The 14,778-nt window shown below is 43.0% G+C and overlaps 1 protein-coding gene across 1 annotated transcript in view; it reads left to right on the top strand.

Moving 5' to 3' along the window:
* Positions 1–13,623, top strand: part of ddx23 (DEAD (Asp-Glu-Ala-Asp) box polypeptide 23) — a 41,293-nt gene extending 27,670 nt beyond the window's left edge. Inside the window, exons 13-17 of the mRNA XM_060937901.1 lie at positions 1,430–1,672; positions 1,827–1,978; positions 2,094–2,202; positions 8,300–8,474; positions 13,015–13,623. Coding sequence (XP_060793884.1) covers positions 1,430–1,672; positions 1,827–1,978; positions 2,094–2,202; positions 8,300–8,474; positions 13,015–13,238 — 903 coding nt within the window. The 3' untranslated portion in view covers positions 13,239–13,623. The remainder of the gene's footprint in view (positions 1–1,429; positions 1,673–1,826; positions 1,979–2,093; positions 2,203–8,299; positions 8,475–13,014) is intronic.
* The last annotated feature ends 1,155 nt before the right edge of the window (positions 13,624–14,778 follow it).

Genomic DNA, 14,778 nt, shown 5'->3' with positions numbered 1-14,778 from the left:
TGCATAATCAAAATCTGCCAAGAGCCTAGATAGCAGCTTTCCAAGTTCTTCAGGGAAACTTGGTCATTGCCTGGGAGAGAGTGAGTTTATTAATGGACAATACATTGTACGTTTTAATGGTTTATAATTACACAGACAGGCACAGCCATGAAAACGGAGAACTAGAGACCTGCGCAGGTCTGAGCTTAGCCTTTGTCTGATTGGGAGATAGACGCTATGGTAAATAAGTGGGGGGAAAAAATAGCCCACTCAGAAATATGTTGACACCAGGATTCAAACTGATGTTGCAAAATCTGTTCCTTTCCTGGAAAGCGCTCTAGACTGCTCAGCCATGGAGGATTACATTGCAAACTGAGTTTCTGTAACATGGCACTTACATAGTCAGTATGCAGTGGCGCTACACCGCAACTGTGGAATCACTAGCTGAGGCTGGTACGCCAAACTCCATTAAACAGGCACCTCTTTAGGCTTCAGCCAAAGGCTGAGCCATAAAGTAAAGCGTGACCAAGAGCACTGACCGAGATGGAGACTCCTTCCATAAATGTTAAATAAATGTTGTCTTACAAAAAAAAGTCGTTACATCAATGGTTATGAGAATTACTTTGTATTTAAAAACATTTTGTTTAACATTTATTATTAATCTTAGATGATATGGAGGAACACGCACACAAAAAAAAACCTCTAAAGGGAGGGGCCTGTTGTGTTCAAGGCAACATTACATTACATGGCGTTTAGCAGACGCTGTTATCCAGAGCGACGTACAGCGAGTCCAGAAGTCAGGTACACGAAGTGCTGAACTTCTAGACAAGAAAGTTCTAGTGCCAGCAATACCTAGTGTAATATTCTGTTGAAGTATCAATACTCAAACAGCCGAGGAAACAAACCAACCATGTAAAGTACAACTAATTAGAGAACTCAAACAGCTAACCCCAGGCAAGACAGTACAGAGCCCGGGTTGGTCTAGACCAAAACACAGTTACGCAGTGGACAGGGAAGCAGGGGAGAGGTGCAGCCTGAAGAGGTGAGTCTTCAGTCTGCGCTTGAAGGTGGTCAGGGAGTCAGCAGTTCTGATGTCAATGGGAAGGTCATTCCACCAACCAGGAGTCATTGCCAACAAGCTGGTTTTCTGTCAGAAAAATCAAATCTAGGTAATAATTTTCTGCCCAATTCGGAAGAACTTATTGCTTAGTGAGCTGATGTGAAGAACAGTAGCATTTGTTCTTTGGTTCATGAGGTTTCAAATCACGACAGAGTATCAGAATGACAAATTTACATATAACCTATTAGAACCACTTTTCAGTTTCTTTTGGCCATTCCACCGGCTAGTGCATAAAACCAGGATATTAAATAACAAACATAACAAAATATCAAAATAATTTAAGAAGTATTGTTTTAGATATGTTAATATATATATTGTTCTCATCCTCAGATAGTGATAGCCACACCGGGTCGTTTGATTGACGTGTTGGAGAATCGGTACCTGGTACTCAGCAGATGCACATACGTGGTACTGGATGAAGCTGACAGGATGATTGACATGGGTTTTGAACCTGACGTCCAGAAGATCCTGGAACACATACCTGTGACCAATCAAAAACCAGACACAGATGAAGCTGAGGATCCAGAGAAGATGACGTTAAACTTCGAGTCTGGAAAACACAAATACAGACAGGTCTGAAGAACTAAACACAGAAGCAAAATATTTAAAAATTATTGAAAATTATGTGCCTGAAATACTTTTGTTTTATGAATAAGTATTGTGGTTGACCCCCCCCCCCTTTAGATTTTTCCAATTTTACCGTGTCCGTCTTCTTTTCCTTTTTCAGACAGTCATGTTTACAGCCACGATGCCTCCTGCTGTAGAGCGACTGGCCAGAAGTTACCTGAGGCGCCCTGCTGTGGTCTACATTGGTTCTGCGGGTAAACCACATGAGAGAGTGGAACAGAAGGTTATTCTGATGTCAGAAGCAGAGAAGAGGTAAGAACACAATTGTACAAAATTTATTGAGGACACTGGCAATTTGTCATACTCTCCCAAATGTTTCCATAATGTATGACTTCTGATGCGCCTTTTTTCTTTGTACTGGCAACAGGAAAAAGCTTTTGGAAGTCCTGTCACATGGCTTCGAGCCTCCCATCATTATTTTTGTTAACCAGAAGAAAGGGTGCGACGTATTGGCCAAGTCTCTGGAGAAAATGGGGGTATTGCAGATGCACTTACCACTACTATCACAATTTGCACCAACATTGCTCAGGACTACTCACATTCACTACTCTGCATTGTTCGTTCATAAGATTGTTTACTTATCTAGGGTATTTACATACTGCCTTATCCTCATGTCTGCTACATATAATGAGTTATGATTTTGCTTCTGTTCTGTGGAATTGGGTTTTTAATAAGTTTTTTGTTTTTAACAAATTGTATTATTGAGTCAGAGGACAAAATTGATTGATCTAGATGGTGTTGACTTAGAACAGACCTGGGCATTTTACGGCCCGCGGGCCGCATCCGGCCGTTTGGTTCATTCTGACCGGCCCGCGTAAGGTTAATTAGAAATTACAAAATAAACGTATTTTCTAGTGCTGTCAAAAATGTTGCGTTATTAACGCGTTAACTTGACTCAATTTTAACGGCGATAATTTTTTTATCGCGAGATTAACGCTCTGTGACATGATGCCACGCCCCGCACAGCCAGAGTCCTCTGCCCTCCCCCGAAGAGCCACGGTGCTCGGCTTAGGTTTCGTTTTCCCATCGGCGGCTCCAGCCCCACTTTGCAGTGGCTGTGACAAGACGTGTTATGCTCTGCAATAAAAAAAAAAAAACATTGGTACAACCAGTGTTCGAACTATGCCGATATTTTCGGGGGGGTCCCTTATTTTCCCTTGGGGGGGGGGAGCTTGCGCTTGTCTCAGAGCGCGGCTCTCCATCGCGTGCTCACTTCGGATATGCAAATGCTTCCCGTTACACACGATTGCTATGTCAATAAACATCATTTTGACAATATTTTAGAGACCCCCCAACATTTCCCAAATCATGTTTTCAAGGGATCTCATGTCTGTTTCAGGGGATCTCGGATCCCCCGTGTACCCCCGTAGTTCGAACGGTGAGCAAGCCCATTCACTTTTTTATGCTGATAAGAGAATTACAATGGTTTTTCATGTGACAAAAATGTGCGATTAAATTGCGATTAATCGCGAGTTAACTATGACAGTCGCGACATTAATCGCGATTAAATATTTTAATCGCTTGACAGCACTAGTATTTTCTAATTTTACCTCATGCATGGACTGAATGTGCATTGCTTTTATTTGAAGTTGTGTTCAACAAAAACGCAATGCGCGCGACATGAACATGACATGAAATCCCATGAAACCTAATCCCGCGATAACTACTTCCGTAATTTGTCCAGACCAACCACAAACTTGTATGTCATCCTTCAAACGGTCCAGCCAATCACATAGTGTGACGTCACCAGCAGGCGCCCGAGCCGATCTGTAGATCTGATACCTACACCGAATCGACGTTGTTGCGAGCAGGTCACAAGAAGACTTTAGCCCCCAAAATGTCTGCAAAAAGAAGAAAGGTAGATGCAGCAACCAAGACCAGCTTTGTGCTTTCCCACAAAATCGCTAAAAACAGTAAGCCATTCTCAGAGGGGGAATTTGTGAAAGAGTGCTTGATGGACTCTGCAGCGCTAATATGTCCTGAAAAAAAACAAGCATTTGAGCAAGTCCCGCTGTCCAGGCGAACCGTGACCAGAAGGATCGAGGACATTGCGGGAAATCTGGAGCTTCAGCTGCAACATGAAGTGGCAAGTTTTGACCTTTTTTCCTTGGCTTTGGACGAGAGCTGTGATGTCTGTGACACAGCCCAGTTACTCGTATTCGTCCGTGGGATAACGGACTTTAAGATTACGGAGGAGCTGGCAGCAATGCGCTCACTGAAAGGGACGACGACAGGGAGCGATTTATTCACGGAGGTAAATGCATGCATGGACAAACTGGAACTGAAATGGGACAGACTGGCAGGAGTCACAACGGACGGTTGTCCAAATATGATGGGTAAAAATGTCGGACTTTTGAAACGTCTGCAAGATAAAGTGAATGAAATCAACGCAGATCAGAAAATGGTATTTTTGCATTGTATTTTACATCAGCATGTGTTGTGCAGGTCAGTGCTAAAAATTCACCATGTAATTGATGTTGCTACAAAAACAGTAAACTTCATCAGGACACGAGCACTAAATCACAGGCAGTTTGTTGCACTGTTAGAGGAGTACGAGACGGAACACAGTGACATCAGCTACCACACAGCTGTCAGATGGCTCAGCCTGGGCAAACTGCTACAAAGATTTTGGGACCTGAAAACAGAGATCCGAGAGTTTTGTGAGAAGAAAGGCAAAGGCATCCCAGAGCTCTCAGATGAGGACTGGATGGCAGATTTTGCATTTGCTGTTGATGTGACTGCATTGATGACTGCACTGAACACCAAACTGCAAGGCAAGGGCCTTTTTGTCCACAAAATGCACAGCCTGGTGAAGGCATTCATGACAAAGTTGCAGTTTCTTTCAAGGCAACTGGAGAGCAGCGATCTCACTCACATGCAAACCCTGAAGGAAGTCACACCATCAGCTGACCACCTCCGCAGGTACTCAACTATGTTAGGAGTGCTGCATGGTGAGTTTTCAAGGCGATTTGAAGATTTCAGAACAATGGAGGGTGAAATGCAGATGATTTCCTGTCCCTTTACCTGTGATGTGGATAATGCACCCAGTGATGTTCAGCTGGAACTCATTGACCTGCAGTCTGATGCGATACTGGCAGAGCACTTTAAGTCAGGAACACTGCTGGATTTTTACTCTTCTGTCAAGGAGGAGAAGTTTCCAAACATGAGGAGACATGCTTAGAAGATGTTTGTTCTCTTTGGCTCTACCTACATATGTGAACAAACATTTTCAGTGATGAAGTTTAACAAATCCAGGTATAGATCCTCTCTCACCGATGATCATCTGTCAGCTGTGCTTCGCATCTCCACCTCAGACATTCAGCCTGACTCTGATGCACTCGTTAAAGACCAACAGAGACTAGATTTCTCTCACTGAACAAATTAAAAAACTGAAAAACACCAAATGAGGTGATTAGACTACAAATGTGGGCATCATTATTATAATATGATGTGTCTTGCTTGATATTTAGAGTAGAAAGACAATATTGTGATGTCTTTATTGTGTTTTGGGATGAATGTGACTGAAAAAAAATGGTACAAACGTTCACATTTTGTGAACCATTGTTTTGGGAAATTTGATTGAATAAATGACATTTTTTGTAAGGCAACTTCGTTTTTTCCATACTCTTACCAGTCTTAGCAGCTTGTAAAAACAATGTTATTTACTGCTTTATATAAAGAAATACAATTAATATTATGCAGAATTTAGTTCAGCCTTTTGGTCCGGCCCTCCACAAAATTTTCTGTTTCTCATGTGGCCCCATAGAAAAAATAATTGCCCACCCCTGACTTGGAACAAGATGGTGGCACCTGCACAGTGTGAGGCTCAGCATCTCACCAGGTTTTTCAAATGAGCAATTTTCTATCTAGGGTTTTCCATTTTATTTGTTCGTTGCAACCTTGCAAAGGCATACATCTGACAAGCTCTCTTGGACACTGTGTTCGACTTCCATGAGCTACCACTGGAGTTAACAGAACACTGTGCTACTGTTCACTTTGTTACACCAATGTTACTCAAACCTCCTCGGGCAATTTGATCACCTGTCCCTGCTTCTACTCCCCAAATACACTCCCGTCATAAACTGTGTGAGGCCTCCATCCATCCATCCATCCATCCCTCCCTCCCTCCCTCCCTCCCCGCTGATCCTGTACAGGGTCACAGGCAAGCTGGAGCCTATCCCAGCTGACTATGGGCAAGAGGCGGAGTACACCCTGGACAAGTCGCCAGATCATTGCAGGGCTGTACACCCTGGACAAGTCGCCAGATCATTGTAGGGCTGTGAGGCCCCCAGTAAAGTGTAAATGTGGCTAGAGGGAGCAGTCTCTTCACTACTGCACCAGTTCCAAGGCTTCCAAGGCCATCCTGGACTCCCACACAGACGTTATCTACACCAACTCTGTTCTGGACATCAACAGGTGTATTGACACAGTCACTATATGTAAGGGAATTAAAAATTCTCCAATCAGAAGCCATGGATGAACAAGGAGATCCACCTCCTACTGAGGGCACAAGGTTTTGCCTTTAGGTCTGGAGACCGAAAATGCAGAGTATAAAATAGAGATGAAGGACAACTTCAGTAATTCTAACCCTCTGCACATGTGCCAGGGCATCCAAGCACTCGTACTACAAACTGATCAACACTTCCCCCTCAATCAGTGACTCCTCCCTCACTGAAGGGCTCAACATCATCTTTGCTCACTTCGACAAGGGAAACACAGAACCTCCTATCAAAGCTGAGCTCCCACCTGGTGATCTGCCACTCATACTCTCCACCAGTGAATGCAAGCAAAGCTACTGGCCTTGATGACATCCCAGCTAGGGTGCACAGAACCTAAACAGGATAGTTGGCTGGGGTCTTCATGGAAATTTTCAACCCATCCCTAATCTAAGCAGTGGTACCTACTTGCTTCAAACAGCAGCCATTCTGATCGTTTCCCATCAGAAATCCTGCCTACCCTCACTGCTGCATCTCTATCAGTTCGCCTACCACCCCAACAGGTCAACAGAGGACACCATTACGACAGTACTCCACTCTGCCCTGACCCACCTAGATAATAGCAATTCCTACATTATAATACTATTTGTTGATTTCAGCTCAGCCTTTAACATTGTAAATCCTTCCAAGTTGATCTCTAAAGCTCACCGACAGCACTTCCCTCTGTAATTGGACCCTCTATGTCCTTACTGACACACCACGGTCTGTTTGCCTTGACAACCACACCTCCTCCACCCTTATACTGAACATCAGCATACCACAGGGCTGTGTGCTTAGTTCTGTCCTGTACTCTCTTCACTCACAGCTGTGTACTTCTTCACGGCTTTCTAACGTAATTAAATTGGCAGATGATACAACAGTGGCAGGCCTGATCAGTGATGGCTATGAGGGAGAAGGCCTGCAGAGAGGAGGTACAGTGCCTGCCGGTGCAATGTGCCAGCAACTCCCAGAAGACCAAGGGCCTCATCGTGGACACCTCCACCCTAAACAGTAAGGCGCAACAGCAGCTTTACTTGCTGAGGAGAGGGAGAAAAGCTCATCTATGTACTCTGGTACTATTGAACATCTGTTGCTGTACCATTGAGAGCATGCTGACAAACTGCATCTCAGCGTGGTACGGCAGCTGCTCAATGTTTGACTGGAAGACTGCCAGCAGGTGGTGAAAACCACCCAACACATCACTGGTCCCCAGAGATGCCACATAGAGGGTGTGGCATCATCAGGGACATCTCTAACCACAAGCCATGGATTGTTCACATTTCTCCTATCCAGGAAGCACTAGAGAAGCCTTCATGGTCATGTCCACAGGCTAGGGAAGAGCTTCTTCCCCTCAGCGATCAATCTGCTGAACTTCTCACAGCAACACTAATCCTCTTTCCTCCAGCTCCCCAAATGCTCTTTCCACTCTGTTTAATTTACACGGTTTGCACACATACTTCTACTACCTTTATAGAATTTGCGCATTCTTCTACTTGCACCTTACATTCAGTTATTGTACTGTTCTATCTTTGGATTCCACTCATGTCACTGGATCCATATTCACTTACCTTACATACATTTTATTTTGCACCCATGTTCAGCTGTACTGCCTTGGATTACTTTAATCCCTGCCTCATTACTCATGTATGCCATTTGCACTATTTTCATGCTATATTCTATTTACACATGCCACTTTTGCACTTTACTGCCACCCTACATTGTTTCTTCTCACACTGCATACTTGTGATTTGATGCTAACTCCATTTCATTGGATTTTCATTGAAAAAGTTTAATCTAGTCTTTAAACAAAAAGCCAGAGCGTGGAATTCCATTATCTTGAATCCAGCAGCTTGTATAGTGTATAGAGGTTTTTTTTGTCTTGTGTTTTTATAATATTATGCTAGACCTGACAGTATAGGAAAATTTTGTATTTTAGTACATCGTGGTTGTCTTACACTTGTTGCACTGTGGATGGAATGATATAACTTTATTTGAACTCAAATCACACACGACCGTCATGCCTTATTTTGCGTTGAATGCACTGAGGAAAGTAGATACAGCTAAACTCATTCCTTACCTCTGTTACTCTTCTTCCCAGTACAATGCTTGTACACTTCATGGTGGTAAAGGACAAGAGCAGAGAGAGTTTGCGCTGTCCAACCTAAAGGCTGGAGCCAAGGATATCCTGGTGGCCACAGATGTGGCAGGAAGAGGTATCGATATCCAGGATGTCTCTATGGTTATCAACTACGACATGGCCAAGAATATTGAGGGTGAGTTTTGTCCTCTTTTTTTTTTTTTTTTTTCCTACCCTCTGCATCTCAATTGCTATCAAACAATATTTATGGAATAGACAGTATTCATTGTTTCTATTCATGATAGATGAATATAAAACAGAGAAGGGCTGATGTGATGGGGACTAACTTTCTTTTCACCATGTTTCTTTGTGCCAACAACACTCGCATTTGAAAGTGATGTGATGCACGATATGGCCAAAAGTCTGTGGACATCTGACTCTCACACCCATACAGTACAGGGTTACTGGCACCCCTTGTGAAGATTAGTAAAAAGGGGTTAGGAAAAAAATCCACCTTTTGGTGAAGTAGCTTCATCTCACACTGAAAAATGAGAAAAATCCGACCTTTAATTGGGAAATTTATTCAGAGAAAAACAAATCCCTCATCAAGAAATAATTATTTTCAACAAAAACACATGTGCCACTATTATTGGTACCCCTGCATTTAATACTTTGTACAACCTCCCTTTGCCAGTCAAACAGCACGGAGTCTCGATTATAACATTTTTATAAGGTTGGAGATACAGAGCAGGGCATCTGAGACCATTCCTCTTTACACAGTCTCTCCAGATCATCCAGGGTCCTCGGTGATCTCTTGTGCACTCTCCTCTTCAGCTCACCCCACAGGTTTTCAGTGGGGTCCAGGTCAGGGGGCTGAGATGGCCAGGGCAGAAGCTTGATTCTGTGGTCAGCTCATCATTTTTGTGTTGATTTGGACATATGCTTCGGATCATTGTCCTGCTGGAAGATCCAGTGATGACCCAGTTTTAGTTTCCTGACAGAGGCAGCCAGATTTTGATTTAAAATGTCCTGGTATTTCATGGAGTCCGTGATGCCATGTACCCTAACAAGGTTTTCAGGGCTTTCGGAAGAAAAACAGCCCCAAAACATCACAGAACCACCACCATATTTTACAGTTAGGATAGGGTTCTTTTCATTAGAGCCATCCTTTTTGCACCAAACCCACCTTGAGTGTTTATTGCCAAAAAGTTCAATTTTTGTGACGACAGACCAAAGAACAGTTTCAGTGAAAGTTGTAGTAGAGTTTCACAGACTTGCGTTTGTGATTAACTGATGGAAAAGGCTTTTTTTTCTGGCATACCTGCCAAATAATCTGTTGGCATGGAGGTGGTGTCTGATGGTGGTTTTGGAGACCAAGATTTTCCCTTTTTTTTCCCTTATTATTATTATTTTTTAATTCACCAACAGTGATCCTTGGATTTTTTTTTTCCTTTTGTTTTCTTTTTTCCTCTCTTACCATCTTCCTCACTGTACACACAGTGGGGCAAAAAAGTATGTAGTCAGCCATCAATTGTGCAAGTTCTCCCACTTAAAAAGATGAGAGAGGCCTGTAATTTTCATCATAGGTACACTTCAACTATGAGAGACAGAATGGGGGGAAAGAATCCAGGAAATCACATTGTAGGATTTTTAATGAATTTATTGGTAAATTCCTCGGTAAAATAAGTATTTGGTCACCTACAAACAAGCAAGATTTCTGGCTCTCACAGACCTGTAACAACTTCTTTAAGAGGCTCCTCTGTCCTCCACTCGTTACCTGTATTAATGGCACCTGTTTGAACTCGTTATCAGTATAAAAGACACCTGTCCACAACCTCAAACAGTCACACTCCAAACTCCACTATGGCCAAGACCAAAGAGCTGTCAAAGGACACCAGAAACAAAATTGTAGACCTGCACCAGGCTGGGAAGACTGAATCTGCAATAGGTAAGCAGCTTGGTGTGAAGAAATCAACTGTGGGAGCAATTATTAGAAAATGGAAGACAGACAAGACCACTGATAATCTCCCTCGATCTGGGGCTCCATGCAAGATCTCACCCCGTGGGGTCAAAATGATCACAAGAACGGTGAGCAAAAATCCCAGAACCACGCAGGGGGACCTAGTGAATGACCTGCAGAGAGCTGGGACCAAAGTAACAAAGGCTACCATCAGTAACACACTACGCCGCCAGGGACTCAAATCCTGCAGTGCCAAACGTGTCCCCCTGCTTAAGCCAGTACATGTCCAGGCCCGTCTGAAGTTTGCTAGAGAGCATTTGGATGATCCAGAAGAGGATTGGGAGAATGTCATATGGTCAGATGAAACCAAAATAGAACTTTTTGGTAAAAACTCAACTTGTCGTGTTTGAAGGAGAAAGAATGCTGAGTTGCATCCAAAGAACACCATACCTACTGTGAAGCATGGGGGTGGAAACATCATGCTTTGGGGCTGTTTTTCTGCAAAGGGACCAGGACGACTGATCCATGTAAAGGAAAGAATGAATGGGGCCATGTATCATGAGATTTTGAGTGAAAACCTCCTTCCATCAGCAAAGGCATTGAAGATGAAGCGTGGCTGGGTCTTTCAGCATGACAATGATCCCAAACACACCGCCCGGACAACGAAGGAGTGGCTTCGTAAGAAGCATTTCAAGGTCCTGGAGTGGCCTAGCCAGTCTCCAGATCTCAACCCCATAGAAAATCTTTGGAGGGAGTTGAAAGTCCGTGTTGCCCAGCGACAGCCCCAAAACATCACTGCTCTAGAGGAGATCTGCATGGAGGAATGGGCCAAAATACCAGCAACAGTGTGTGAAAACCTTGTGAAGACTTACAGAAAACGTTTGACCTCTATCATTGCCAACAAAGGGTATATAACAAAGTATTGAGATGAACTTTTGTTATTGACCAAATACTTATTTTCCACCATAATTTGCAAATAAATTCTTTAAAAATCAGACAATGCGATTTTCTGGATTGATTTTTTTTTCTCATTTTGTCTCTCATAGTTGAGGTATACCTATGATGAAAATTACAGGTCTCTCTCATCTTTTTAAGTGGGAGAACTCGTACAATTAGTGACTGACTAAATACTTTTTTGCCCCACTGTAGGAGCAAAACAAAGTTGGGTCCTCTTCCAGGCAAGTCTGTAACAGTTCTAGTTGGTGTCCACTTTATTACTGCCCTCACAGTAGAAATAGGAATTTTCAGGCGAATAGATTTTTTTTTTTTCTCTCCCCCATTCCCTGACTTCTGAAGGTCAACACACTTGTCCCTCATTTGGTTTGTCTTCTCTCATCTTTCCCATGTTGATGGATGACTAAGGGAATTTGGCCTCTGTGTCACCTTAGATTTTTATCCCAGTTAATCAGAAAGTCATGAATTACAGCTTGAAAGTTCCTACAGACTCCGATCAACTCAAAAATGTATACAGGTAGTCGTCGACTTATGACTGCATTTGGTTAAGACGGACCGGTCGTAAACCAATCTGGTCGTAAGTCGGCCTATGTTAAATGAACGTAAGTATATTGTGATGTGTAATGATATTTCTAATCATCTTAAAGTCTTATTTTATCAACATTTTCTTATTTCATTACCTTGGCTCATTATTTGGTTTAAGTCAAACACTGCATACTACACTGCATACAGTACAATTCATTTAATATGTGCAAAGCAAAAAAAAAAATGAAATACAGGTGTGAAAAATAGAAAACATTTTAGTTTGAAACATACCAAAATACAAATGTAAAACATAGCAAAATACAAAATTTAGTGACCGCTGGCATCACTGGTGCTTGGCTGTGGGTCGTCTACGTCATCATCAGCTGTTGCAGCGCTCGGGCTGGCGGGAGCATTTGCTCGTTTCATAAACCAGGAGCTGGGGCAGAAACTGTATGATGGAGTGCGTGAGGGAGCGCGAGAGAGACTGCGCATGTGCCTGGAGCTGGGACAGAAACTGTTGTACGCTGCGAGAGGCACTGCCAGGAGCTGGGGCGGAAACTGTCGTACGTTCAGCTAGCTCAGCTGGGAAACACTTGCCAGTCGTAACCAGACGGTCGTAAAGTCGATCAGTCGTAAGTCGCATAGGTCGTAAGTCGACGACTACCTGTACTTTAAATGGGAAACCTGCTTCATTTACATTGTGTTCACTATAATTTCCAGGGGTGCCAATGAAAGTGTGGCACATGTGTTTTTGTTGAAAATAAATATTTCTTGATGATGGATTTTTCTCTGACTAAATTTATTTCAATTAAAGGCTGAATCTTTCTCATTTTTTCAGTATGAGATGAAGCGACTTTACCAAACAGTGGATTTTTTTTCTAACCCCTTTTTATTAATCTTTACAAGGAGTGCCAAAATTTGTGGAGGGCACTGTATATAGGCCTTCCCTAGACTGTTTCCACAAAGTTGAAAGTTGGCCCAAGCCCTGACTTCAACCCCACTGAACATTTTTGGGGTGAATTGGAACACCTACGCACCAGGCTTTGTCACTTGACATCTGTGCCCAACCTCACTAATTCTGTTATAGCTGAATGGATAAAATCCTGTAGGCACATTCTAAGATGTAGTTCAAAGCCTTCCCAGAAGAGTGGAGGCTGTTACAACAGCAAAGGGGACTAACTCCATGTGGTTTTGGAATGGGCATATGTGGGTGTAACAGTCAGGTGTGCACATACTTTTGGCCATGTCCTGTAGAATGTACCTGAAAGTAACATTTGAGTTATTTCTGTGCTATTAGACTATATCCATCGTATTGGCCGAACGGGTCGTGCTGGAAAGAGTGGGGTAGCCATGACCTTCTTGACCAAAGAGGATTCATCTGTGTTCTACGACCTGAAGCAGGCTATACTGGAGAGTCCCGTGTCTACTTGCCCACCTGAGCTCGCTAACCATCCTGATGCCCAGCATAAGCCTGGCACCATTCTCACTAAGAAAAGAAGGGAAGAAACCATCTTTGCCTGAAATGCCAGCACCCATTATTCTATTCTTTCTCTTCATATACATGCAGTTAGTCAGTCTCATGACTGTGATGGCTTTCTCATTTCATTCTTCATTTGATGCTATGTACATCTTTTATTCAGGGAGGGCCATGCAGAGCACTGTAATTATATACTGTTCTTTGGAAGAATAACATCATACGCACCATTGATATGAGCAGTAGTACAAGCTTTTTTTTTTGTCTTTTTTTATTGAAATGATTACTCATTTAAAATTGTATAAAAAAATTATATAGGCCAGAGTGCTTTTGAAGATATGAGACTTTTTCCCCCCCCCTCATTGGTCAGTGGATGTCAGTTCTTAGTGTACATGAATTTGTATAAACTGAAAATAAAGCCTGTTTGGCTGATCTGGTCTTAGTTCTCCTCTTTTCACAGACTTGTTTGTTTTAGTCATTCAGTAATGAAATTGTTGACTGAGTAAAACGAGCTACAAAATAGCCACCAGAGCAATTCATCCATCCATCCATTATCTGTAGCCGCTTATCCTGTTCTACAGGGTCGCAGGCAAGCTGGAGCCTATCCCAGCTGACTATGGGTGAGAGGTGGGGTACATCCTGGACAAGTCACCAGGTCATCGCAGGGCTGACACATAGACACAGACAACCATTCACACTCACATTCACACCTACGGTCAATTTAGAGTCACCAGTTAACCTAACCTGCATGTCTTTGGACTGTGGGGGAAACCGGAGCACCCGGAAGAAACCCACACGGACACGGGGAGAACATGCAAACTCCACACAGAAAGGCCCTCGCTGGCTGCTGGGCTCAAAACCAAGACCTTCTTGCTGTGAGGCAACAGTGCTAACCACAACACCACTGTGCCACCCCAAGCAATATTAAAAGTATATCAAATGTTTATTAGAACTATGAATAGTTTAGAATAATTTTAAAAGAAAGCATTCTATACAGCATCACGCAGACTATTTTTCTTCAGAAAGTTTGGTGTGGGAGGGGTGTGTACACAGTGGCTGAAGACTGTTGTCCGTTGGCATCATAATACATTACAATGCAGACATCAGGAAAGAAAACTGGTACTAGACAGTTGGTGTCATAAATATTTGTACATTGACAGTTATTGTCAATATTATTTATTGTATTTAGCGGTCTAACTCAGTATATCCGAGTTGGTATTAACAATTAATTGGACTTGATAAAAGTGCAGACTTGCAGAAACGGTCTAACAGTTACAGAACATTTTATATGTGGCCCCAGCTTTTTAAGGCCTGCGAGCTGGCCTCGTGGTTAGTGTGTCCAGTTCTCGACTGGGATATTGCAAGTTCTACTCGCAGTCAGGTCTTACCAAAGACCATCATAAAAATGGTACCTACTGCTGTCTGGCAAGGTACACTGCAATGCTGATGCAAGTGAGGAGTCAAACTCTTGCAGTTACCAGAGGACTAGCCCCCCACTGTAACCCTAGTGGAGATTGGTACCGCCCAGTGTGCCTTAAGGGCCTGACTAGTACTTGGACAGGAGACTGTCTGGGAAGACCAGGTCCT

Source organism: Neoarius graeffei, chromosome 13 (assembly GCF_027579695.1).
Source record: "Neoarius graeffei isolate fNeoGra1 chromosome 13, fNeoGra1.pri, whole genome shotgun sequence".
Taxonomy (NCBI): domain Eukaryota; kingdom Metazoa; phylum Chordata; class Actinopteri; order Siluriformes; family Ariidae; genus Neoarius; species Neoarius graeffei.
The sequence above is the reverse complement of the archived record's forward strand: the minus strand, read 5'-3'. Positions and strand labels throughout refer to the sequence as shown.